The sequence below is a fragment of the Camelus dromedarius genome, chromosome 16 (genome assembly GCF_036321535.1).
Source record: "Camelus dromedarius isolate mCamDro1 chromosome 16, mCamDro1.pat, whole genome shotgun sequence".
NCBI classification, from domain to species: Eukaryota; Metazoa; Chordata; class Mammalia; order Artiodactyla; family Camelidae; genus Camelus; species Camelus dromedarius.
This window is the reverse complement of record NC_087451.1, coordinates 42,130,431-42,157,812: the sequence shown is the minus strand read 5'-3', so window position 1 is coordinate 42,157,812 and position 27,382 is coordinate 42,130,431. Positions and strand designations below refer to the sequence as shown.

Sequence of the window (27,382 nt, the reverse complement as noted above, 5' to 3'; positions counted from 1 at the left end):
AGAAAGGAGCCAAATAATCAAAGGTCGTGTGTAGGCCAAAGAGATCAAACTGTATCCTAACAGCAGTGGAAAGCCATTGGTTGGTTTTATGCCAGCGAAGTGACATGATCAGTTTTTGCTTTTAAGAAGGTCACTCTGGTAGAAGAGTGAAGATTGGAGAGAGATGAAACTTGGAGTTAGTTAGGAGACTATAGTAGTATTAGTTAAAAAACGAGAGCCTAAATTGGGGTGGAAAGGAGACAGATTTGGAAGACATTTGGTAGGCGAATCAGCAAGACTTGGTGATGCAGGGAGTCTTAGATGCAGAGAACATGAAGTGGGAGGATAGTCAAAGACAGGTGCACCTCCTGCATTAGACTGTAGACTGTGAGCCACTGGCAGGCAGGGCAGATGGTCTGAGTCTGTCCCTTCCCAACCTAGCACAGAGTAGGCACTTTGGAGAGGGTGTTGAATGACTGGCTGAATGAATGACTTTTCTCTTCCAACCTCCGAGCCTCTCCCATCCTCTGCTACCTGGTGGTAGGTGTGGTTTCAGCTCCCTCAGCACTGTGATAAGCAGGGACCATGCAAGCAGCCAGTGGACAATGGCACAAACTGTTTTACCAGAGAAGGGGGGTAAATTCTTTTTAAAGTCCCTACTTATTTCAGTACCTTTTGACTGTAAAAATTTAACCTCAGAAAACACCAATTTAATTTAAATCCACAAATATGATTTGTTCAGGTGAACGGAAATACAACGAAGATGATTAGGCTGTGTCCTTGCCCTCTCCTGAGTTCCCAATGCAGACTACATTCTGCAAGACAAGCGTGCTGAGCAGGGAGTTTATATGAGGGTTGGCAGCATTGGGGACACTATGGAGCAGGGACCTCACCCTGCGAGCTGCCTTATAAACTTCAGGGCAGGGTCTGGGGCCCCGTGCCACCCTTCCTAGGCTTAATGCTGAGATGGCACTCCCGGGCGGCTGACATGAAAGCAGTCTCATAAAAGGGTCAGCGTCATTAGGGTGATGAACCAGATGGTGCTTGGAGATCCAGAGGGGATGAAAGGTACAGTGTGAAGACGCCCTGCGTTCCCCTGGCTTGGTTGGGCAGGGCTTCCAGGTGCCGATGAATGCTGGGGAAACTGGACTTAAAGTGTCTCTTCTTGCCTTTCGTGGGAGGAAGCTGTAGACACACTCCAAGGTCGGGAAGGTAGCAGTGGGGGAGCTCTTCCCCTCTAGAGTCCTGGGTCATCGAGTCTCTGGCCAACTCACCCTCCCCTGAGCCTCACAGGAGACTTTTTAGGATTTGAAAGTTGTTATGGCAACGAGGCTCTCAAAATACTGAGGCAAGCCAAAGACTAGAGCGGCGACACCCTCCTACACCCCTCCTTTCGACCCACGGGTAAAGTGGCGCCCCCTACGCACAGGAACCGTCCCTGGGCCCCCGCCCCGGCACTGAGACCTCTGTGGACCTCCGGGGCCGGGAGGCCGCTCTGGCCTCAAGCAGAGCCTCTCGCTGGTAGGCGGGCCCGAGGGAGCCCCTCTGGGCGCAGTGCCGCCGAACTGCTCGATGCTCCGACCGGAAGTGCTCTTCGCGGCCGGCCTCCCACCCGGCTCTCTGGTCCCGGCGGTAAGATGGCGGCTGCCGCGGAGTGCGATGTGGTAATGGCGGCGACCGAGCCACAGCTGCTGGACGACGAGGAAGCGAAGAGGTAACTGAGTAGCAGGGTGGGAGAAGGGGCGAGCTTCAGCTCTGTGGCTCCGGGAACGCTGTTCTTGCTGTTGTGCAGCCCTGTTGAGGGGATGCCCCGCCCTCCGAGCCCCCCCCCCCCCAACACACACCAGCTGAGATCGAGTCCGGATGGACCCCCTGAAGGGGCGCTCTCGGAGGTCGGCCCTCCCCTGCCGCTTCCGCCTGACTGTGGAGCTGAGGCACTGCCTTGTTCACCAGCAGAGAGGAAGGTCGTCCTTATTGTAGAGGCCGGGTCTCTGAGGGGATCTCGGAGGCCTGTTGCGGGGTGGGGGAGGCGGCGCGGCGATGATGACGGCTTCTTACATCGCCCCCGACCCCCTCCTTCTCTTGTTAACTTCTGTACAGTGTTGTCTGTTAGCACTTTGCGTCTCCAAAGCCCTTGCTCTCCTCACCCCTTTTTCTCCATCATTATACCCCAGCGGGCATTAGTCTGAATCTGAGGTGATTGTTATGTTTTCATTATTGACCTGGTCATGTCCCCCCTCCCCCGGTTACCCCAGAAGTCGAAGATGATAGAGAAAGAAGGGTGAGGGGCTTGTCTTGTGCTCTATACGTCAGACGCTCTCCTTCCATCCTTCCTAAGATCCTCATTTTCCCCAGGACTGTTTAAGTTAAGCAGCAAGGAGGAGGACAGCTGCTTGGGCGTTGTTGACGCTGCTGGGCAGCCGCAGTGGCTCGAGATTGCCAGTCTGGACTAGCCAAGGGAGCTGCTGAGTGAGTGGTTTTCGAGAACACTCTGGATTCTGGCTACAGCTAAGGCAGGTTATTGGAAGTGGGATTGGAACACAGTTGTAGGTAGTCATACTTGTCCTAATCCTGAAGCGAATTAACGAAACGGTTCTGGAAGTTTGCAGCCCTTTCTGTATCAACTGCAGGTTAATTGACTACAGTTCCCTCAGTCTCCATCCCACGTATTTCATGTCTTTATACCAAGCCCACTGTGGCTTCAGTCTGGGTGATTTGAGGTGGTGATTAGTTCATGAGATCTAAAATCAGGATCCTGAGGGTTTGTTTTTGTTCTTGTTTTTGTTTACCATCCGAGTTTGAAACGAGGTACTCAGTGGGTGCAGAAATAATAGTTGTCAAGCTTAAGGGTAGTTACTGCAGCTAGTGTCCCACGTTCTTGCCATTGGCTGACAAAGTGTAGTAGGTCCTGGGATATCAGAGAAGGCAAGAAACCAGAGTCAAAATCTGTTCTTAGTTTTGAGTTTTCACAAACTAGTTCTGTCCAGGTATATAGAAGTAAGCATCATCAGCATTATTAAGGAACTGCAAAATGGGAAGTAAAACTCCTCCCAATGCAGACAGAGCCTAAATTAGTTGTAAGGATTTACTTTACCTGTGTTTGGAAGGAGTGCAAGTGGTTCTTTGTGCTATAAATAGGGACCGGGGCTATTTGTAATTTGAAATAAACTCACTCTACTCGGTATAAATCTCTGACATAGGGACTGTCCCTAATTTGAGTTTCATTTCAGAGCCCCTATATAAAGTAAATCCTTTTCCTTAAAAAAAACCTCACAGCCTTAGAGGATATTCTGTCATAAAAAACATAAAACAGGTGAGCACATCACACAGTCACACAAAAACATGATATTTAGTAGCAGTATAACAGAATATTCAAGGGAGGATATTGACTTACGTTAATTGCCTTATTTCATGGAATTTATGATGTCATTGATTGTAAAATGCATGGTTGTTTTATCTACCACTAAGGAGAAAAAAACCTACAAATTTAACTATGAAAAATCCATCTTATAAAATACTTATATACTAAATATATTTATATAGGTTTCTTTTAGACATCATTAAACAAATGCTTATTATGTAGTAGTTATGTGAACAAATCAAAAAGAAAATATAGTGAAATAAAAAAAAGTCACAGTTTGACTTCCTGCCATATAAGGCGTCCTTAGGAAGGTAAACATTGGGCTCTGTTAATAAGAAAAAGCCTTGTTTATGTGTAGCTTTCCAATGCTGAAAATTGGGTGGTGATTTAGAAGTTTTGGAGGAAGGTGGTTATACATTTTTCAGATATTCCGGAATCCTCCAGTGTAGCCCCAGCAGAGGGCAGGGATAGGCATATTTGCCCTTTACTATCTGACTTGGTTAGTCATTTGGCTAAGTTTGTGTCTCTCGTTACAGTGCTGCTACCAGTTCACTTGGGGACACGGGAGTTGATGGGTCTCTTGGGTTGTTTTTGTGAAGGCAAGCAAGGAGTCCTTCCTTGCATCTTGGCGCAAAGGCAGGCATCCTGCTGCTGCTGCTGCTGCTGCTGCTGCTGCTGCTGAACTATTACAGTCCCACTGGGGGCAAAATGAGAGGAGCTTTCAAGGCATCTCTAGAGAGAAAGAAGTGGACTTCAGTTTTTTTGCCTTTCACTCTGACAAAGTTCTTTTTCCCTCATAGCAGCTGAGAGGCTAAAATAAAAGATGTATCGGTTGGCACTCCAAAATAGATCAGGGTTCTTCTGTACATGAATATTATTATTTCTCTTTGCTCACCAGAATAGATAAAACTGCTTGGGGAGCCAGAGAGCTAAATTTCAGAGGTTTTTACATTACAGCTTGTTTAAGGCCTTACATTTTCCTGGGAAGTTGCTGATTGCTTTGCCTAATACATGAATGCCTGTCTTGAGTGCAGGCTCTCTGGTCCCATTTCCTGGGTTCGGGAACAGTTTGGTCTTCGTAGGTGGTCTTTATGATGGTAAAATCGAAGGGTTTCAAGTTGCTCATCAGTAGAGGAAGCACTTCTGTGGCTCAGCATATATACCTGGCATGACTGGACAGTGAGCTGTAAACCAACCTGAGCCATCAACTTAGGAGCCAGAACATCCTTACCTGATGCCTTGAGCTGATAGTCTTAACTTCTCAGTATCTGTTTTCCTGATGGACGCAAGTAAGAACAATTATTATTAGACCCTTTCTTAGTCCTTAGGTATTGTAAACTCTTTGTGGATTTTGCCTTTTATTTCTCTGTCTGTATTCTTGGTGGGAAGCACTGAACCCTGAATCCATATCCCAGGGTCTGCTGTAGTTCCGTTTAATACAGCTTCTCAGGACATTTTGGAGTTTGTGGTCTTAACTGAAGAGCTTGTGGGTATGGATGCCTTTCCTCCCCTCTTCTTCCCCACCCTGTTTCAAATTCTTAGGCATTTGACCCCCTAAACTTTCTCTCTTTTTTTTTTAAATTGAGTTATAGTCAGTTTACAATGTTGTGTCATTTTCCTAAACTTTCTCTTGAAGTTCCAGGGCAGGCAGCTAGAGAAAGCCTGCAAGCTGAATGGGAATTTATTTTTGATCTTGAACCCAAGTCAGTGATAAACACTGCTCTCAGGTTTCATTTTCATTTTCATTTTGGTGTACTTTAAGTGTTGGCTCAGAGATGAAGAAATGGGACGTGGGACAAAAAACATCATGATTAAGGAAGGGATAAACCTAGGAATACAGTCTTGAATACCAGCAAATTAATTGATTGAACCCTGACAGTAACAAGGGGAAAAATTATTAAGTAATCATTGCTGGAGCAAAAGTAGAGTACAGAGAAAGGATCTCTCTGTTCCTTGCTGCTTTAGTACACATCCACGTATTAACCAAAGCCAGGTAAATTGAGCAGTTTGAATGAAATGGCAGTTTCTCTAGTGTCTAGTTCATTTCCAACGACCAGAACTCTGATTGGCTTAAAGCCCAGCCTTATTGTACATTCCAGCCAATCAGGGATTGGTTTAGTTATTGAAGCTAGTATTTCAAGTTTTTAAAAGCTGAGTACTGGGCACTTGCCTTTGCTTTCTTTCTCTAGGACTTTAGAAGATTGGAGAACAGTGGTCGGCGGCTGCCTAGGTGCCTTGTGGTCTGATGCAAAGTCCCTCTGAGAGCCCATTTCTCCCTTACTCCACTAATGTTCTCCCTTTCTGCAGTGCTGAGTGATGTGGAAGTTACTTAGAGGTCGTTCCAGGTATTCTTTTAAACTGTCTGAATTTCAGCAGTAAGAACAGGAACATGAGAGAATGGTAACATGAGGAGGGATATTTGAATTTTAAAGTCTGATTCTGAGATCTAATATTCTGTCGGTGCATGACTTTGTGTGGGGAAGACAGATTGTGAAATGTAAGTGTCAACTATCTCTTCTGATTGTAATTTAATATTAAGCTCTTGGGGGATGGTGTGTGACACAAGCAGGACCCTCTCTTTATTGTTCGAATTTCTGTCCTGAGAGTTCTTCCTCAGGCAGTTTGCTCTGAGATGTCGACCCCCTGGTGAACTGGGGAACCAGGAGAACTTCAGAAGCAAAATAACAGTTGATAGTAAACTCCTGACTCTGGTCCCCGCCGCCAAAAAAAAAAAAACCCAACTCAGAAAGCAGCCTTTTTCTTAACTACAGTTCCTCAATTTTAGATTTTTGATGAGTGCTGGTGTCCCCATGAGCATAGTGGGAGTTGTCACAGAATAAGAAACCAAGGGATAGAAAATGGTGGGTTTGGGGACATATTATGAAAACAAGCCTATGGCTAATGCTGAAAAGCCAGTGACTTGTGTCCTCAGAGTGGCCTCTGAGAAGCTTATTTCTCAGAAGCAACTTTATGGTTGGGTCTCCTCTCCCCAGGGGTAAATGAAGGTTAGGTAGATGCCACAGATTGTACCATCTCCCACTCAAGTGTAAATTAAGTTAGTGTAAGTTTTTAATAGTTGAAGCCAGTATTTCCGTGTGAATATCCTCCTGCCTGCAATGCTGGAATTTTCATCTGGACTGATTGGTTGCTTGCTTTTTTTTCCCCCACTGAATAAGACAGCCAACTCCAGTGTGATGCCTGGTGTCCTTCCCTACTCGAGCAGCAGAGAGTGCTACTGCCTTGTGCAGTTGGTATCCGTGACTCCGCTTGGCACCTCTTCGTCTCTTCTGGCTCTGCCTCCATTGAGGCTTCCCCCTGAATGTCCCAGCAGAGAACAATTTGAACTGATGTATTTTCTTCATCTTCATCTCCTCTTTTTGCAGAGAGGGCAGGTGTTTTAATTGGGCTTTTAAATGAAAGCAGCTGTCTGTTCTATAGAAAATTGGGTAAAGGAAGCTGAGTAGCCCACCGTTACCAACAGGTAGCAGCTGGATAGAGCCCACCCTCCGTTTCCTGTGGACCATTATGAAGCCTTTATTTGTGCTAAGCATATAGCACCTTGCATTTAACAAGCACACTATCTGTGGAATTGTTCCAGGTCATGTGAAACTTAAATTGTTAGATTGGTTGGAGGATAAAAAAGAAAGAAACAGAATAGTATGCATTTGGTAAGATGGAATAAAAGGCTCCTGGGTTCCTTTTACTTTACTCTCATGAAGGTCAGAGAGAGTACAACATGAAACAGGCCCTATGACATGCCTTTGGGGACAAGTGGTTTCGGACTGTGGGAAGGAGGAAGGAATTTCTACTCTAAGACTGGCAAAGATCCCGTAAATTCTGAAGGGTGGAGGACATTTCTAGATCAACAAGCAGCTAGTAAATTTGACTGAATACAAGAGAGTAAGGGTGACGTTTTGGAATAGTAAATATAATAGGAATGTATAAAGAATACTCATTGGCAGTATGAAGTATTATTATTAAAAGCCTGAGAGTAGAAAAAGGAAAGATATCTTTCTCTAAGGTTCTTCCTGCCAATAAAAAGTCTCCACATCCGAGGCCCCAAACACTCATCTACTCTAACAGAAGAAATCATTTAGTCCTGCGTTGTAATTTTAGCAAAGCTAGATTTTTCTCCCACTTCTGGAGTAGCAAAATACATCAAGAAAATGCAAAGAAAAAGCGGGGAGAAGACCTCATTCAAACTGCTACATCTGTTTTGATTTAAACTATTATTAATGGCTATTGGAAGAGCTGAGCTTTATTAAAAATACATTATTCTAGCCAAATGCTTGAAATAAAACCACTGTTTTTTTTTTCCCCTGGTCATTCAGAAATCTAATTAGTATTTCCTAGGTTGAAAATGTAGAAAGATGAAACCATGTTAGTCTTTATTTTTCATGCACTGAGGTAGAATAAATCTAAAAATGGTATTTTACAAATATGTTTGTGAAGTAATTCCAGAGGGAACCCAGTCATGTTGAGATGTATTAAAAAACTACCCCCCAGTGAATCCTGCATTAGTGAAAGCTGACTAAAGTTTCTAAATACCTCTTTAATTGCTAGAAGATAGACTAGTTGCCCTAAGGCAAAGATACTGCCTAAATATTCAACTTGAAAGTATTTAAGAGAAAAATGGAAGTTTTTATGTAGAGCATCTAATTTGGGGCATGTTGCGATGTCACTCATGGTGTTTTAATGTGTTTTCAATTTAGCTGAGCTGTAAATGTGCAGAGTTGGCTAGAGATCATAAGCCCGAGTTGTCTGATTTGATCACATGATGCTGAGCCCTGCTGAGACCTGTGTGATACCAAATGAGTCCCTAGGCAGCATTTGTTGGTGTAATTAGCATCTGTGATGAACGAATGCCAAATTGGGAGAGAGAATAAAACTGCTTGATCAGAGGATATGCAGAGTTTTAACACACATGTAATGTTAGAAGAGCAGGCTTTCATACTGCAGCTTTGTAATTGATGAGATTATTTCTGAAAAATAAATACATTTTAAAATAGCAAAGCAGAGCAAGAGGATGTGCTCTCCTTACCTACGTCTGTCAGAGGGAAGGCCGGCCTGGCCCTCTAGCGCTGATCCTATTGTGGGACATGATGTATGTATAATGACCCTCCCATCATACATACAAAGAGGGCAGAGTTTTTGGAAAACTGTTCAGTAGCTGTTTTCACAAGAATTTGTTGCTGGCTATTAAGGTGAAAGGACTAGAAAGGTGGAGGTAGAGTCATTCCCACCATCTCTTGGTGAATCAGAGAGGGGAAGCTTATTCTGCTTGGAGTTATGCAAGATTTGGGTGGAGAACTAGATAAATTGGTTTTAATCTAAAAACCTTACTATTAACAGAATCTAGTGGAAAAAACATGGGGTGAGGAAACCTGTGCAGCTATCTTGGGTGCCTCACTAATGTTCCTCTGTTGGAGGACACGTGATATTACCATCATAACTTCAGAAGGTTGTGAAGATCTTTGCAAGTGTTCTGAAATTTTGAAAATGTCCTAGAGGTACAGTGTACCTGTTAATAGCACCATCAGGTCAGTTACAGCCAAGTCTATGTTTTGATGGGGTATTATATTTCAGGGTCTAGTCTGAATTTTTTTTGTGGCCATAGAAAATAATCTGTAGTTTAATTTAGTTCCTTTTGGAATGCTTTCCTTTTTCAACTGGTCCAGGAGAATCCAATTAATCCTAATTCTTCCTTTCTCAGTACTGATGTGTTTTAGATACATGTTGTAACCTCACTTGGTTCTTAAATGAATTGACCCTAGCAGTGAGTGGAGTGACAGATGCCACTGCCAGATTGCCCTCAACTCCAGTGTTAACCAGCTCTTCTCCTTCTTTTCCAGTCCCACGCCTTTGACATCTCATCCTTCACTCCCTTTGCTGTAAAGGCAACTTGAACAAGCTTCAGCCCTTTCTCAGACTCCCAGGCAGGACTTGAATGGATTTGACCCTGGAATTGTTCCTGATGCAGCCTTGTTCAGTTCTTGCTGCTGCCATGCTGGATTCCAAAGATCCACTCTTTCCTCGGCTGGTCTCGCAGGGTCAGGCCCATTGGTTAAAGCTTGTCGTGTATTTGGTGGGGAGGTTGAAAATGAAGGAGGGACTCCACTTTGGGCATTGGACCTGGAGGCAAAAAAAAAAAAAAAAAGCATTCAGTCTAAAAGCACTAAGTGCCTATTGTTTAGGCAGCTGTTAATCAACCATGTTTCTATGAAAATAAGTCCTTTTCATGAGGCAGTTGTGTGGGAATAGCTAATTCTGGCCTGATGCTGTGCAGTGTGAAGTTAAAAACATGGTAACTTGTCACAACACAATTCTTCTTGTTCTTTCTGCTGTGGGCTGACTCTACATTACTCGCTTTGTTTGCTCTAGAATGGAATCTACTCACCATTTACTAAAATGAAATGCATTTCTTGGGGGAGGCAAAGTCCAGTTCACTAGGTCTTGGATCTTAAAGAGAAAGGAGCCCTGCTCTCTCTAAGACTGATTGTTAGGAATGCCATTTGGCTTGATTAAATCCAGAATGTGGTTCTGGAGTTGGAATTTATACCCTGGAGCTATTTTGTGTCTTAGTTGAAAGAAGTTCATATTCATTGCCGGATTCTGTTGTTAGCAGTACAGATTAATTCTTAAAGTCTTAGAAAATAGAGGTGAGCCTTAGAGGTGGAGCTTAACTTAGTAGACAGTGTGCAGCTCTGGGATCTCACAGGTATGGGTCGACATCCTGATCTCAGGCGAGTTTTTAACCTTTAAGCCTTAATTTCCTCTTTGAAAAACAGGCACATGATAAGATAGTGTACCTTTCTGTAGCTCTACAGAATGTTTTACCTTGACTAACAAGCTTTATATTGCTGGCACAACATCTGTCCAGGTGCCTCGATGCCTTCGGTTTTCCTCAAGGATTTGTGTGGTCTTGGTCACTAGCCGACTGAAGAGAAGACTTGATTTTCTTGGGTACAATTTGGACCTAATGTTTCCTTTGAACTTACTCCTCTGTTTCTTCATTGTGGTTTGACTCAGCCTTTGACATCCAGGTTGAGGAAGCCCTTTCTTTAAATCTTCTGGCATCTCTCCTCTTAAAGGGTAGGTTCTTCATAGTTTTTATAGTGCTTGGCTTAATTTAGGGTTACAAGATGGTGTTCACCTTGTAGAAAGATTGCACTTGGTCTTATAAGTCTTGCAGTTGGGGGATTCTTGAGAATTTTTTTTCCTTCTTGAGAACTTTTAATAGCAGAGGGTCTCTTTACAACATTATGATAGTTGGTATAAAATTATTCAAATCTGTCAACATTTATAGGTCATTCCTATCTTCCTTCTCCTTTCTGCCAGCAGACTTTTCATGTTAGTAGAGCTTGCCAGGACAGTGATGGAGAAGAATGGAAAGGGAGCTTGCCTTAAGAAAAGGAGGGCAGCTTTGCCAGTTTGTAGTTTAAAATACATTAAGTAAATAACATCACAAATTTCCCCAGTGCCAGTATCCATGGAATCAAGCTGTAAATTCCTAGACCATCACCAAAGTTAGGAACTGTGCACCTTTGTCCCCACTCCATGCAGCCCTTGAACTAGGTTCTTTTTAGCATGTGTAGAGGACAGAAAAAGAAAGATTATTCCTTAAAACAGAAGTACTCAGATACTTAATTTTGTTGCAGTAATCATTTGGGTAAAGGATTCATCTTTTTCACTCAAATTGGTCGTTAGACTGATTTGGGGGTATCTTTGATAGAGGTTATATAAGCTTGTTGTTCTTTAAGACATTGTTGGTCATACCTGATTTGATTCTAGTTCCTTGTTCAGCAATATAATTCCCAATTATATAACATTGTTCCTTTTGGAAAGTACAGTTTGTCTCATGGCATAGCTTCAAAAAATGAATTTTGGGGTAGGGCAAAAAAAAATAATTCTTGATATTACCCATTTGGTGGTTATACAGGGTACTAGAAGGATGGTAGAGGGGGCAACAAGTATCCACATAGATGTGATGGGCAGAGAAAGCACCAGTAGATGGGTACTTCTTAGAGCATGGCACTGGCAACCTGTATCTTGTATGTCCCTGTCATCTAAGTTCTTGTCTCTGCTGTCACTCAGCTCCATCCTCTGTCTTAAACACCAGTGTGCTGTGCTTTTAACACCTTTGCCACCTGCTTCTGCTGTGCTTGTCCTTCCAGTGACAAATGCAGTACCCAGTTTTCAAGAGAATAAATCATTAAAACTCCAAGAATATGACTCATTTCATGTTGAGAAATCAATTGCCCTTGAATGGAATTACCTTTAACTGATTTTTTTTTTTGTAAGTTTGCTAAAGAGGCTGAAGTTGTGACACAGTGGAAAGAAAATAAATACAAAAATTCCGTCTCTGTGAGAGAATGTCTAAATGTGCCTATCCTATGGGGAATGACCACAGGTGGGAGAAGTGAGGAAAGTCAGGCAACATGAGAGAAGTTTCGTGATTTAGTTTGAATGTATCTAAGTGACAAAAAATAGCATCTGAAGAATGTGGATTCTTTCATTAGCACTTCCTTTTGGTCCATCAGCCCATCGAACAAATCTATAAATCCCTTCAGGTATCACATTAACTTTCAGCTCAGTATACGGGAGCTCTAGACCAGAGATTGCTCCCATGAGATTACAGAGGTTATTCCCTAGGTATGGTAACTTTCTCTTTCTCTTTCTCTTTCCTTTTCAGAGAAGCAGAGTCTTTCAAGGAACAAGGAAATGCATACTATGCCAAGAAAGATTACAATGAAGCTTATAACTATTATACAAAAGCCATAGGTGAGAAGTAATATGCTGGAAAATAATTTGCCAAATACTATTATAATTAGCTCCTTTGTAAGAAGTATCTTTTTGCTTAGTGGGTTAATAACTTACTGTGTGAACTCTTTTGGGCTTAATGACCTCATGAGCGATAACTTTTTCTAGCTCAAGCAGGTGGTTCTTCATTTGGCAAGTTAAAGGCAATTCCAGAAATTCCAGATAATGCGGCAAAAAGATACCCATGTAAATGCATCTCAGTCATCGCCACTTCACTTACTGTCTTAGAAAATAGTCTGTAGATATTAACAAATTTTAGCTACCTCCGTGCTCATGATCTGCCAGCATATTTTAATCCTGTGTCAGCATTTTTCTCACCTAACTCGCTTACAGGCTCCCTACCCCTAACTCAACAAATGCAAATTCATTTTCATATCTTATTACATAAAACACAAATCATTAAGAAGATAAATATGCTGACCCCTCAAAAGATAATCAGTGCACCTTAAAGCTGAGTATGAGTTATTTTTAAATAACTTTTCTCTTTAAATTGGTTGCACCATTGCTCCTGTCCATTTGTGCAAGTAGTCAAACATTTGGCCATGGCCTTTTACAGAGAGTATGTCATCATTCCTATTAACGTTTGAGTGCTTTGATATAGTTCTGAGGGAGTTGGCCCCTGTGGTTTTGAAGTGGTGACCCATGCTAAACTTTTACATTATTCTGCCTTTCCTGTAGATAAATGTCCTAAAAATGCTAGCTATTATGGGAATCGAGCAGCCACTTTGATGATGCTTGGAAGGTTCCGGGAAGCTCTTGGAGACGCACAGCAGTCAGTGAGGTTGGATGACAGTTTTGTCCGGGTATGTGATGGGGCTCTTGGAGGCGGAGGGGTGCATTGAGTTGCTGTAGTTGAGTGCTTCTAGCCCAAGGTTTCTCAATCTTGACACAGTTAACTTTGTGGGCCAGATACTTCTTTATTGCAGGGGGCTGTCCTATGTATTGTAGGACATTTTTAGCAGCATCCCTGGCCTTTAACCATTAGATTGGAGTAGCACCCCCTCCCTTCCCAGTTGTGACAACCAAAATTATCTCTAACATTGCTAAGTGTCCCATGGAGGACAGAATCACCCCTGGTTGAGAACTGCTGCTCTGGCCATTTGCATCCTTTGCTGGTTTTGTGTGGGTATTTGTTGCTGTTGTTGATTTCTCTCTGCTTGGCCAATCATGCTCCTTTTCTTCCCTCTTTGTGTTTCCTCTAGGGACATCTAAGAGAAGGCAAATGCCACCTATCTCTAGGGAATGCCATGGCAGCATGTCGTAGTTTCCAGAGGGCCCTAGAGCTGGATCACAAAAATGCTCAGGCACAGCAGGAGGTATGGGTCTGGTCCTGGCTGTATTGAAAGAGTCTGTGGTATATTTGAGAGGAATAGGGACTTGAGAGTCAGAACTGAGATCTTGTCTCACTTCTACCGTCAGTCACACCTGGGTGACTGTATGCAAGTCTCATAGTCTCTCTGAAACTCAGCTTCCTTATCTGTAAAAGGAGTTTTGAATATGATTTACAGCTTTGGAAATCTGCAAAAACTGGAGGGTTTCTGAGATGAGCAGATGTGTCAAAGAACTGATTTGAGTGAGGTTAAAAATGTTGAGTAAATTCAGATTTAGTTCAAATTTAGTTCCATCTTTACATATACCCAATTTACTCCTGGATGAGTTTTAGTGAGAATCTCAGAACTTCTGCTCAACCCCTAACGGTGCCTTTTACTTTGTATATCGAGTTGTGACTTGTATGTTTCTGACTTTAAGTTCAAATTGAGGGTGAAGGTTGATTTCTGCTAAGGAGTCTCAGCTACATCTTCACCAACTTGATGTGTGAAAAGTCTGTGGCTCTGATTTTTTTGATACAGCAAATTCACAAGGCCTTGTTGGTTTTTGTGGTTGTTGAATCTACAACTTCATTAAAACTTTCTCTTATCTGATTTTCTGGTATAGTTCAAGAATGCTAATGCAGTCATAGAATATGAGAAAATAGCAGAAACGGATTTTGAGAAGCGGGATTTTCGGAAGGTAAAGTACAGCTATGAGGAAATTTCATCTGTCCTTTCTCACAAAGTTCCGTGTGTGTGTGTGTGTGTGTGTGTGTGTGTGTGTGTTTGAAATGATTAGAAGAATAGTGTGGTACAGAAGAGCTAGAATAGTAAATTATCACTTTTATTTGGCTTTGACTTTTTCTTTTACTTTTTTTTTTTAAGACTTTTATTTGGTTTTGTTTTTGTTTTCTAAATAGTTTTAGTTTCACAGCAAAATTGAGAGGGAGGTAGATTTCCCATATGTCCCCTGCCTCACACATGCATGGCCTCCCCCATTATCAGCGTTCCCCCACCAGAGGTACATTTGTTAAAATCAAGTTTTGGGTAATTATAAAGCTGCTGTAAACATCCACTTGCAGGTTTTTGTGTGGACATAAATTTGAACTCTTTGAGGTTAACACCAAGAAGTGCAATTGCTTGATTGTATGGTAAAAGTATGTTACATTTTGCAAGAAACGACTGAACCGTCTCCCACAGTGGCTGTATCATTTTGTATTCCCACCATCAATGAACGAGCATTCCTGTTGCTCCACATCATCAACAGCATTAATTTTTTTTTTTTTGCTAAGGTGCTTTTTTTCTTAATTATATTTCACTTTATAATGAAAAACAAATACAAGTTTGTTATTTGAGTTAGTTCCTGTTTCTGATACAAGGTGGTAGCCTCAAAGTGTGGGGTTAGTAGTAGTAGTAGAAGGAAAAAGCCAGTTGGAATTAAATGTTAGATTTGGCTAACCTGTTTTTATTAGAATAATGAGAATTAGCTTTAACTCCTGCTTTGTGTGAACTGGATGGAGCGATAAATCAAAAAAAGAAAGAGACCTCTTTTACATTTTTGGATAGTGTACATAACCTTTCATCACTACCGTTTTGACATTAGGCCTTGCTACAAAAGCACACTACTGTCCTCTATGGAGCTGTGCGATAGTACGTGGGAAATGTACGTGCCAAAGGGATTGGCCTGTGTGAAACATGGGAAAGGTATAAAAGTTCCATATATCTTTCTAGATCTTTGTAGTGGTTACTCCTCGTCTGTGTAATTCCTGATTCCCTTCTTTAGATGGTACTGGGAAGTAGGAAGTAGCTTTCACTAGAGTTTCAAAAGGGGGTGTCACTGGCCCACTGATAAGGATCAGTTTTCAGGATCACTTAAAATAAGTGTATCAGTCAAGGAATGGAGTTGTCACTTCGTATGTGGGAATTTGCTCAGTGCTTTCTGTAGCAGATACTCAAATGTTTGATAAGAGGGTACAGTTAAGTATCATTCTTAGGTCCCATACTGTAATGGTCTTTTATTTGGTAATAAATATATCTGATTAGCTTATGTAGAGTCCCAGCATTAACTTATTAGCATCCCTCCTCTGTCCATTGGTTTTAATAACCACAGTGGCTTTGTAGTGTGATTCATAAGTTTTGTTTTGCTTTGTTTTTATGTATGTGTGTTTGAAAAGCACTTCTGTGTCCTGTCACGTTTTCTGAGGTTTACATAGGCAAAAGCTTTGTCTTGAAAGGTGGTCTTTTGGATTTCTTTTCTTTCTTGCCCATTCTGGAGCCAGAATCCCCAGTTTGTGACTGAATCCTCTGTTTGTGACATCCCAGCCCCTCCCCACTGTAGTACATGGTGATGTCACAAATGAAGAATTATGATCCTGGCAAGGGAAACAGATGAACTTGGAGGAAACAAAGATCTTCTTTGCCTGCAGCTGTCCATAGTCATGGGGAGGTGGGGGGCGGGAAGTGAAGCACTAAGGTTCCAACTGACACTCCCCACCATGAGCCGAACCATCTCCATACAGAACCTTGTGAAGGCAGCAGGGTGTGGCTGCTGACATTTTAACTGACTGCTCACCACCCAATTACTTTTCTTTCTAACTGGGGGGAAAAGTTAGCACCATGGCTACCCTACACAACACCTGAATTTTCATATTGCTCTAGAACTTCCAGGGCAGTAACCTGTGCCATTAAAGGAGAGGCGTCCCCACCACTAATCTTGATATTGTGGAAGGTCTTCCCAGTGCAACACTTCGTGGTGTTAACCTGCTTCCCCATATTCTTAAATTTTAAATTTAAATTTTGAATAGGTGCTATTCTTGCCTCAAAAGCTAATAAGTATAAACAAATAGTGATAAGTGCTTCCCTAAACTTGTCTTCTCTCTGCCCCCTAGGGTAACCACTGTCCTCATTTCTTCCATTTCCTGCCACAGTTTTGTTCTACATAAATAAGCATATACAAATGTGGATGCTTAATTTTCTTTTTGCATGAAAGGTAATACACTATACAAAGTTCTATACCTTGTGCTTTTTCACTCAATAGGCCTTACAAGTTTTTCATATTAGTGTATGGAGAGTGTCTTCATTCCATTTTAGATCCACATAGGATTCCATCATATGAATGTCTACATTACCTAACTAGTCTTCTGTGGATGAACTTTGAGTTATTTCTGCTTCCAAGTTTTCAGACTTCATCTCTTCCTAATCCCCATGGCTAGATTCTCAAGAAGGAACGGGTGTCCCTTAACTCCAGATTTTGAAGTTGGGTCTGTTATTCTTGGAGGAGAATATGGTTCAGGAAGAATCTCCGAGGGATAGCAGATAAACCAAAAGTGAAAGTTCAGAGAACAACTCAGAAAAAACAGGAATATATGGAGAGCCTTTATGAAGCTGAAAGATTGAAATAATCCCAGCCATGTGTGTGTATGTGTGTGTGTGACTTGCTTTTTGGTTTATATAGTTTGGGACCATTGAAAATGAACTATTTTATTGGTATATTTTTATACTGAAATGGAAATGGAAGAGTGATTACCAAGGTACTCAGTGAGACATGAGCTTCATGGGTAGGAGGGAACTGTGAGCAATTTCAGTAATATTGGGAGCAGTGATTCTTTATTGGGTTCTTTTTGGTATTCCTTGTCTTACTAGGCTTAGCATGATGGATTATGCAAAGTAGAAAATGATAGTATTTGTACTAGAAGAATGTGAGTTTTGATCACATTCACTATTGGTGTGATTCCCTGTGGAGGCACCTTACCATTGTGATTAAGGTTATGGGCTCTGGAGTCTTAGATTGAATTGAACAATATCGAATCCTGTTTCTACCACTTGCTGGCTTTGGTGACCTTGAACAAGTTACTTAATCTCTAGTTTTCTTATCAGTAAAATAAGGGTAGTGATACTACCTACTTAATAAAATTGTTATAAGCATTAAATAGATTAATGTATAAAGTATTCATGAAGTGTTTGCTGTCATTATTATCTGGATCAGCTGGTTTCATTTCAGTGGTTTAATCAAATGAATTAGGTATAGTCTTAAACTCTGATATTACTTTCAATCTGCCTGTTGCCTGTGACCAGACTAAAGCGAAGACCAGGATAAAGAACTTTATTTGCTTTTAAATCAGCTGTACTTCAATTTAAAAAAAAAAATTGGTACCTAGAGCAGCAAGAAAAAAAAACAAAAACCCTTATTTGCTTTCTTTTTTTCCCACTTAGGTTGTTTTCTGCATGGACCGTGCCCTAGAATTTGCCCCTGCCTGCCATCGCTTCAAAATCCTCAAAGCAGAATGTTTAGCAATGCTGGGTCGTTATCCAGAAGCACAGTCTGTGGCCAGGTATGAAGTCAGGCTAGTTCTTCATTAAATTCTGGATACCACTGGACGAATGCTGTCTGGCAGCTCTCTACAACAGGAGTTGCCACATAGTCCTGTAGGTAGGCCATCCAGGGTGATCAGACTTTCTTGGGACTTAAAGCCAAAGGTTAGACCAGGTCCAAAACCCAAGGGTACATACAGTAATACAGTAGGTACTTGAGCTGTATGTGAAGGAACAGATACATGAATTTTTTGTTTTTTGTTTTTTAAGTATTGTTTTCTCTGTACCCAAGGGGTTTGCAAACTATAAAGGGCTGGATACAAAATTTTGGGCTTTACGGGCCATATGGTCCCCATTAACAGTAATTCAACTCTGTCACTATAGTGTAAAAGCAGCCATAGATTATAGATAAATGAACGGGATGGTTGAGTTTCAATAACACTTTATTTACAAAAACCAGCAGCAGGTAGGATTTGGCCCTGTGGGCTGTATTTACCAACCCCTATTCTAATAAAGATTGCATGGCACAAGAAGTGTGTAAAAATAAATAAAAGTGATTTATTCAGGGATGGGCTGGGAAGAGCTCTTAGAAATCTGTCTTCCTTTGGATACTTTCCATATTAGGCACGTGGTCAAGAAAAAAACTGGCTAAATGATAGTAATGGTGGGGAGATTCAAACCATAGCTGAATGTGCCCCTTTCTGGCTGTTGCAGTGACATTTTACGAATGGATTCCACCAATGCAGATGCTCTGTATGTACGAGGTCTTTGCCTTTATTATGAAGATTGTATTGAGAAGGCGGTTCAGTTTTTTGTACAGGCTCTCAGGATGGCTCCTGACCACGAGAAGGCCTGCGTTGCTTGCAGAGTAAGTTCTAGGTGCCAGATCTGGGAAGGAAAGAAAGCTGCTTTTTTGAGCCTTAAAGAGAGTTAGGGTGGAAGGTTTTGGAATCACAAGGAATGCGATAGCACTTCTTCCCGCTTTGTCAGGATGTTTGGTCCTTTCATTAGAAATTATTTCAGGACAATTTTTATATGCCTAACGGTAACTGTGATCACGTAGAGTCAGATCCTTTAACATCTGAGTGTGTTTTTTATTTTTTCCTTCCTTCAGTGAAGAAAAGATAGTAATGCTTATCCTGGGGAGTGAAGGTAAACCTTGGGTAACATAAGTCTCATTGGTATTCCTTTGTAAGTCTTGGTTTCCCCTGTCCACTCTGTAGGAAGCACCAGCGAGCAACAAATAGCCCAGGTGGTGGGGTTGGGCAGGGTAGGGGCTATGTGATGCTAAACTACTGGGATCTAAGAAGTTGAAAATAGACTTTGGCCTCTCTGTGTAGTTGTCTGAGGCTTTCTGGATGTGAACTGACCTCTGCCTGCTTTTCTCTGTAGAATGCCAAAGCACTTAAAGCAAAGAAAGAAGATGGGAATAAAGCATTTAAAGAAGGAAATTACAAGCTAGCATATGAACTGTACACAGAAGCCCTGAGGATAGACCCCAACAATATAAAAACAAATGCTAAACTCTACTGTAATCGGGGTACGGTTAATTCCAAGGTAAGCACTTGGTCTGGGTCTTGGGGCCTATGGAGATATGTTTAAGGGACAACAAAGAGGTCTTGGGAAATTTGCCCAGTGAGAGTAAACCAGATGAGAAGAGAAACAGTTGATATTTCAGCTTTTTAGGAACTTCCCTCTGAGAGACAAGCTTTTATTTTTCTCTGCAATTTAGGGGCACTTGAGGGACAATTTGGAAGGACATTCCCACCTGTTCTTCCTCAAGATCCTTTCTTCCAGTAAGAGAATGGCTAGAGGCTTTGGGACAATTTTTAAAGCATTTTAAGTATTGCTACTTTTTGCCTATGTGCGTGTTTTTTTTGTTTGTTTGTTTGTTTTTGTTTTTTTTTTAAGGAGTGATTTGGAGGAAATTAGAGTATGAGGCAAACTTAGTTTCTGTCTCCAGCATAACTCATGGTCACCACGCTCAGTTGAAAATGTCCTGAGTGCCCACTGCTGTCCTCCACAACCATAAGAAACAAGAATAGGCTCCTTGCTCTTGCAGAGCCATAGTAGTTAAAAAAAAGTCACAATAATTCTGATCCCTCTAGTTGGCCTCTAGAAGAACAGAGGATAAGAACCACCCTTACTACTTCCATGTCTTGGTTAGGCACTAACCTGGAATGGTAGAGGTAGTTTATTTTTGCAAATAAGTGTGCCTGGCTTCCATCATTAGAAAATAGAGGAAAGGGTATAGCTCAGTAGAAGAGTGCATGCTTAACATGCAGGCGATCCTGGGTCCAGTCCCCAATACCTCCACTAAATAAATAAATAAACCTAATTAACCCCCCCCCCAAAAAAAACTAGAAAATAAGTCAGTTTTGAATTTGGAGATACTGGCTTTCCCAGGACTAAGAATGAGTGTGGTAGTTAGGGGTCCAGCATGACTCATCCTCTCAGAATTTTGAAGCCATGCCCACAGCTTCTGGGCTCCCTCAATCACCCAAGATGTGAAGTATGACTGCTCTCTCTCTCCTGAAGCTTAGGAAACTAGATGATGCAATAGAAGACTGCACAAATGCAGTGAAGCTCGATGACACTTACATAAAAGCCTACTTGAGAAGAGCTCAGTGGTAAGTGCCTCTTGTAGGTGGGGGGAAGAGGGAGTTGCTGCTGGCCTACCAGGGGAATTGCATTATAGATGATGGAGCAGACCCAGGGATGTTGTGAGGTCATTTGGTCCTTCCCCCTGCCTCTAGGTGGGATTGTTCCAGCCCTAGGCTATCTTTATAGACCTCCAGCGGAGGAGATTGCACAAGCTCCCTCAGTCTCCCATGCCTGTGTCTTACGGCCCTCACGGTCAGTAAGTTTCCTCTGATGCCTGACCCAAATTCCATTTGTTAAAGTTTAAATCCATTTCCTTTGGAGATTTTATTTTGTATTGTACACTTTTGCTCTAACTTGGCACAGTGCTTGGCACACAGTAGGTACTCACTTAGTGTTTTGTTGAATGAATATATGGTGCTTGGAAGAGGAAAAAGTAAAAGTATCTCTTGGAGATAGTTGAGAGTTGTGCTTATCCTGTTTTTCTGGTTTAGGGAAGACAGTCTTACGGTAGGAAGAGATTTAATCTGGCTCAGCCTCCCAGCAGTATGAGGAAGCCCCTTTTGAAGTATCCTTGTCTGACAGGTGATGCATGAGCCAGGACATGCCTGCCTAGATCTAGTGCTCAGATTTGCTTTCCGAGTCAGGTGCTCCCCAGCGCACTTGTTCATCTTACTCTTGAACCTACCACTTTTCTCCAGACAGGAACCTTAGCAAGGGCTAGGAAAGACCTCTCTCCAAAATGCATTTTTTCTTATTTCAGATTATTTCCCAGACAAAGAAGAACATCTTGTCTTTAAAGTTCCTAAAGTATGATACCGGTTCTCCAGCACCCATTCCATTCCTTGTCGGGAAACCTTACAGCCAAAGAGCAGGTGCTATGGTGACACCTGATGAGCCCGTAGTTCCTTCAGCTCCCTAGTCTCATCAGTGGTCCAGAGCATAGTCCACCTCCCATTTAGTTTTCCCAAAATTATCCATGTTTTTAAAAAAGTAGGAAAACTACCCGTGTCTAGTGCTTTTATTTTTTTCAAGTGAATTTCTACGTAGATGACTAAGTCTGTCAAACAGAAACTATGTAGAATGATACTACAGATTCTTTGAGACCAGCTGTCAGTCATCTCTTTGCAAACCACTTGCAGACAAACACGGAAGCTTTAGAAGACAAAAGAGTACCCTTTGACCCAGCTAAAGGCTTATATTAACAGACACAAAATGCTGTATGTGTTTACTGCGGTGTTATCTTTAATAACAAAAAAGAATCACCTGAATGTCTAGTGGGGACGTGGTGGCTAGATACATGATACTATATCAGCTTATTGGAACACAGCAGTGTTTAAACGGAGTGGGGAGAAAACAAAAAATCCTTCATTTGTTAGGAGGGTAATGCGTTGGAGTATTATATTTTTCATGTGTGTGCAATAAACAATAATCATGAATTGCTTTGATCAGACAACTACTTATCTTTGTGGCTGAAACAGAACTGTCCTCTGAGTGGCTCTGCCATGAGATCCTGCCACAGGGGACAGCATGCACTGTTTGGCACAGTTGGCTGAGGACTTGGCAACAGGCCACTCAAGCACCTGGGATTGGCAAGACGTCCTGGAGATTAGTTCAAGCCAAAGCCTTACCAGAGGCTGACTGCTGCCCTAGTCTGCCTCAGCTTACCCCGAAAGGTGGGGAGGGGCCAGACTTTTGCTACATCTCTCATCATGGACTGGAGTTTCCCATTTTCTCTAAAGCTCTACTTACTTTTCTACTTCTTCAATTTAAAAAAATTATTTTAATGTAAGGGTGTTCTTGAATTTTAAAAGTGTGAGATAAAAATGCAAATCACTGTAATACAGGCTTGTTTGATACATTAATTGTAAAGGCCTGGAGGTCCATCGAGGTTGGTTGGTTGTCAGATCATTCTACACCCATAGCCATCAGTTTTACTTCTGTTTATGTTATATTCCATCCTGTAAATGGGTTCTCTGCGCTCCTAGAGTAGCACTTGTGCTCTGTATATGCAGCATTGATTTGCCACCATTTTTTAAAGTCATAAATCAAGATGTGGCCAGAAAAGCAGAGATACCTATAATGTTGGGCTTCTCTTTTGCCAGCCGTATCAGTAACACTCGCCTTGCCCTGGCCTCTAAGCCTGGTGGGGCTCTGTGACGTTTGCAAAGGTGGGCTTGTGTAGCAGCAGCGTAGTAAACTGAATTCTGTTGTGCAGGGGCTGGCTGCACTTTGTGGTCGTTTCCCATCCCCAGCTGATGGTGGCTTGTCTCTGGAACCGCTACCACAGTCTGTTTAATCTGTAGGCCAGTCTTGGAGCCAGTGATACTATCAGGAAAATGCCACTTTACTTCTGTGGAAGAGACACTTAAAAGGTTGGCGATCAGCCTGTCACACTGGTTTCCTCTCTTCTTGGGCCGGGACCTCTCTCTTCTGTGCTATGGAAATAGGAGCAAGCCTCTGTTTAGAATCTCCTTTTCTGTCTCACTAACCCACATCTCTCAGATTGATTAGTCTTAATGAAAGCATTTGCCAGCAGCCACCGCCTTGAACTTGATCCTTCTAGTGGCTCACTGATCCCACTTCTCTTCTGGGTTGGAGCTAGCCCAGCATGTTGATTGCACTCTGGCTTTCAAAGCTCTTCCGTATCCATTGATCTAACTTCATAATTTTTCTCCTGTGTTGTAATCACAAGTAATCAAGTAGGTGCCTTCACATCGTCTCTCCTAAGGCAGTCCAGATGCCTCTCGATGGCTCTGAGTGAAATCAGAAGGAGCTTTTTCTCCCTTTGATTGCTTTCTACTCAGAGCAGAGTATCGCTTTGCTGGTTAGGTGCAAGTGGCATGAGACCTGTTTCTTTTTTCCTGAGAAACTGGAGGTTAATTTTTGTCACTGCTAGCTTAAGGACTCCTGTTTCATGAAGCATCTCAACCAAAAGTGTGTCTCTTGCTTGAGCCATGCTTCTTCCCCTGGAGTGATACTGAAGCCGTTGGTGTTTATGTCACTGTACCACCTGTATTTCCTTCTCAGTTACATGGACACAGAACAGTATGAAGAAGCAGTACGGGACTATGAAAAAGTATATCAGACGGAGAAAACAAAAGGTAACGAAGTTTGAGAGCATGTTTCTCAGGGAACCGTGTGGTCTGACTTGTAAGTCCTAAAACTAGACACAGGAGTAGTTTGGTTCAGGGATGTACCTGGAGCTTATTTGATCACCAGCCAGGAAGAAGTGAACAGAGATCTCGAGTGTGTGACAAGGCACCTGTTTTCTGGTCCTTCATCCTCCCTGTCACTTTCACTTCTTCTGTGTGATGAGGCTGATGTGAAGAGCCTAAGTATGAGTAGATTTTTTTTTAACCTCCAGAAGAAAACACCATAAAAGCCCCTGATACGGTTAACAAGGCTTCTAACTTCAGGGCTTCAGGGCTGGGACCTGGTAGGGGAAGCCAGAATCAGACTTGTTCATTGACACTAGATATCTTCCTCTAGAACACAAACAGCTCCTAAAAAATGCACAGATGGAACTGAAGAAGAGTAAGAGGAAAGATTACTACAAGATTCTTGGAGTAGACAAGAATGCCTCTGAGGACGAGATCAAGAAAGCTTATCGGAAACGGGCCTTGATGCACCATCCAGGTGGGGAGATAAGCCAGGTAGAGCTGCCAAGCTCAGTCTAGTGTGAAGGCCTCAGAGAGGCTCTTCAGCTGGAATAAGGTGTTGCTAAGTTCTGTACCTTCCAAATTTGGGGAAGTACCAAATTCTGAAATCAGATGTAAGGTTTTCTTGAGACAGAATTCTTCCTGTACTCCCTCTAGATCGGCACAGTGGAGCTAGTGCTGAAGTTCAGAAGGAAGAGGAGAAAAAGTTCAAAGAAGTCGGAGAAGCTTTTACCATTCTCTCTGACCCCAAGAAAAAGACTCGCTATGACAGTGGACAGGACCTGGATGAAGAGGGCATGAACATGGGTGGTGAGTTGGCAGCAAGTAGTGGCAGCCTGGGGTGAATCCGACAGCTGTGAAATGTTGGCATTTTTTTTTCTAAAGACACTCCACAAGGAGTTTTACGTGATCAGCCAGTGTATGATGTACAGCAATTTGTAGAGTGCACCTTGATGAGTGCCTTGAAATGTGAGGTACTGTGATAGGTGCAGAAAATAACAAACATGAATCAGACAGGTTCCCTGACCTCCAGGAACCCGCAGTCCAGGGGTTTGCAAACTCTAGCCCACAGGCCAAATCTGACCCATGGTCTAATAGATACAGAGTCCAACGAGGGCAATTAAGCATAGCAGGTGCCCAGGGTGCAGAGTGGGGGCCAAGGAGGCACGTGCTAACAAGGGCTTGGATGTGCAGGAAAGCATAGCACCTTTGAGGAGTTACAAGGGGCACAGGCTAGGAGGAAAGAGGGTGCTCCAGGCACGGGGTGGTGAGGGCCACACAGTTGCTGGGTCAGACCTTGGCAGGCCTTAGTGGCTAGAGGAAGGAATAGAAGGTTTTCCTTTTGGCTGGAAGTTCTTTTTTCTCCCACTGCAAAGTGTTTGCTGAGTGATTATTTATGCATCTCAGACATTCCTGTAAGCCCTCACAGGCTTCAGTTTCCCCAGAAGATTTAGAGTGACATGAAGCACAGCTGTGAGCATTGCTTGCTGTGAGCTCAGTTGGAAATAAAAGAAGCCCCGAACTATGCACAGTTCTCAGACCACTGCCTCTAATGCCTGCCTTTTCTCTTCCACTGAGAAAATCTGTTGGAATTTAAAATAAGATTGATGATGCTATATAGATAATTCTGACCTCTCCAGTTCAGGGGATGTACGTGTGTGTTTTAAAAACCTAGGTTTACCAGTAATAAACATTGCTCTGCCCAGCAGTTGAGAAGAGCTATAAATAGCTGTTGAAGGGAGTTAAGTAGGGGAGCTACGGACCAAATTTAGGCTCTAGAAATATATTTGCGATGGCATTGGGGAGAGCTGGTTTGGAAAGGGTGAAGAGAGGAGGGAAGACACAGTAACTAGGAGAGGATGGGCAGGCATAATTGGGAGATAGTTTTAGAATCAGCAGGAGTTGGTTGCTGAATGTGTTGCAAGAGGGAAAGGACTAAGCTGAGAGGCTTTGGCATAGCTGACTCGCTAGGGCCATTCACTGAACTAGGAGACCCAGGAAGATGAGCAGACCCACAGGCAAAGAATTCACTTTTTGACACCATGTGCCTATGGGATCGGCTGGTGCAGATAAATCCTTCTATGCAGCTTGGGAGGTAGGCTGGGCTGGGGACATGAGACCTGCGGCGCTGGAGGCAGACAGGAGTTGGAATGTTTGGTTCTGTTGCTTTCACTGGTCACGGGATCTTGGGCAAGTTACTTGAGCTCCCTGCTTAGGTTTTGTTGAGTATAAAGTGGGAATGATACAATGTATGCAGAGTACCCAGCACCATGATTGGCACCTGGAAGATGCTTAATAAACCATGGCTTTTTTTCTGGGATACAGTGTAGACAGAGCATGGCATCAAACAGATGCAGTAAACCATAAGTCTTATTCTTACCTACAGTCTTGGTAGCATTTAAGTGATAAATTTTAGCCTTTTCAATAGCAGCCCCAGCATTACAGGGAGACAGAGTGTGGAGAAAGTCATGTCATAAAGTGCAAATGGCATTTCCAGTTGTTGAGAAGGCGGCCCAGCGAAGTGGGTTGAGGCAAAGAAAGCTTTCCTTTGGGACCAGGCTTGGAAAGAGGAGAACACATCCTAGGAGTTGGGATCACCCGTCGTCTGTGAAGTTTGTGGGAAGGAAGGACGTGATAACTATCTGGGAAAGCTTAGGAGACCTATATTCACTGATAAGTTCTTCATACACTTCTGATTTTTTCACCTTTTTCTGCCTTCTCTGCTTCTCACTTTGCTCCACAGATTTTGATGCAAACAATATCTTCAAGGCTTTCTTTGGCGGTCCTGGGGGCTTCAGCTTTGAAGGTGAGTGTGCCTTAGTTCCCAGACCATAAGCCAATACAGTGACTCCCCAGTTAGGCAGCACTTTGGGAGTCAGAGGGGCCCATGAGTGGAAGCAGCAGAATTCTCGTCTAGCAGGACATCTGTCCACTCAGGTGCTGCTGGGGATGGAGACGGGGAGGTTTCCAGGCACACCTGGCCTTGGGAACATTAGTGCCACATCTGCACAGTGTTAGGGAGGCGTCTCCAGGCTGCCTAGTACCAGAGCTGCTCTGCAAGAGTGAAGGTGTTAGAACTACACAAATACAGCCTGCTCACGTGCTTCCTTCTACAGCCAAGGGCCCACCAGCCTATATGGTACCATTAGAGGTTTTTCTGTTTGAGTTGGAAGTAGCCCTTGAAGACTTTCCATAATCAGGGTAAAGTGATCGTCCCTAGAAAACTTAGAGAGCCAGCTAACAAGCCCTTCTTTTCCCTACAGCATCTGGTCCAGGGAATTTCTTTTTTCAATTTGGCTAATGAAAGGAAACCATCCAGAACCCAGAAAATGCAGACTTGCTCAGTTTAACCTCGAATGTGGACACAGTTCACCTCCTCCCATCATCATGTCTCCACATACTTAGAGCAGTTTCATTTTCTCAGTTGGATACCCTGTGTCTGTGTGAGTGGGGTGAAGGAAAGGGAGCCAGCGCTGAAGACTGCGGGTAGGGGAGGGAGGCAGCGGGTGGACGGGCAGCTTGTGAATTCTTGTTTTACTGTTTAACTTTATTAAAAAAGAAAAAAAAATTAAGAGAATAAAATGTTTTGACCCTTTCTGGCACTTTGCTCTGGCAGCTGCTTTGTGTCACTCCAGAGTCAGTGGGCCAGAGCTGAGCCCCCAGCATGTAGCTGACACCCCGTGATGGGTGTGGGCACCTGGGGCTGGTTGGCTCCCCCAGCCTGTTTAGCTTTTGAGTGCTGAGCAGGCCCTGGGGATGCTCCCAGGCCCAGCCTGATGCCAGTCATGGGGCAGAGAGTTCAGAGAACACACTTATTTTACAGTAGGGGCCACCAGAAA

General features: G+C 42.9%; 1 protein-coding gene across 4 annotated transcripts; it reads left to right on the top strand.

Moving 5' to 3' along the window:
• The first annotated feature begins 1,191 nt into the window (after positions 1-1,191).
• On the top strand, positions 1,192-27,145 carry DNAJC7 (DnaJ heat shock protein family (Hsp40) member C7). Of its 4 annotated transcripts, XM_031468771.2 has the most exons (16): positions 1,586-1,693; positions 9,193-9,390; positions 12,033-12,121; positions 12,839-12,963; positions 13,363-13,476; positions 14,096-14,170; positions 17,683-17,801; positions 18,496-18,649; positions 19,174-19,338; positions 20,320-20,411; positions 22,689-22,757; positions 23,413-23,486; positions 23,875-24,021; positions 24,201-24,353; positions 26,287-26,349; positions 26,807-27,145. In XM_031468771.2, exons 4-16 carry the CDS (start codon positions 12,889-12,891, stop codon positions 26,842-26,844), a joined length of 1,338 nt encoding a protein of 445 aa, XP_031324631.1. In that variant the 5' UTR covers positions 1,586-1,693; positions 9,193-9,390; positions 12,033-12,121; positions 12,839-12,888; the 3' UTR covers positions 26,845-27,145. The 4 variants fall into 4 exon arrangements, with proteins under 4 accessions (XP_031324630.2, XP_031324629.2, XP_031324631.1 ...); XM_031468769.2 differs by lacking the exon at positions 9,193-9,390 and having other exon boundaries at positions 1,457-1,693; XM_064495714.1 differs by lacking the exons at positions 1,586-1,693; positions 9,193-9,390 and adding an exon at positions 5,642-5,685.
• The last annotated feature ends 237 nt before the right edge of the window (positions 27,146-27,382 follow it).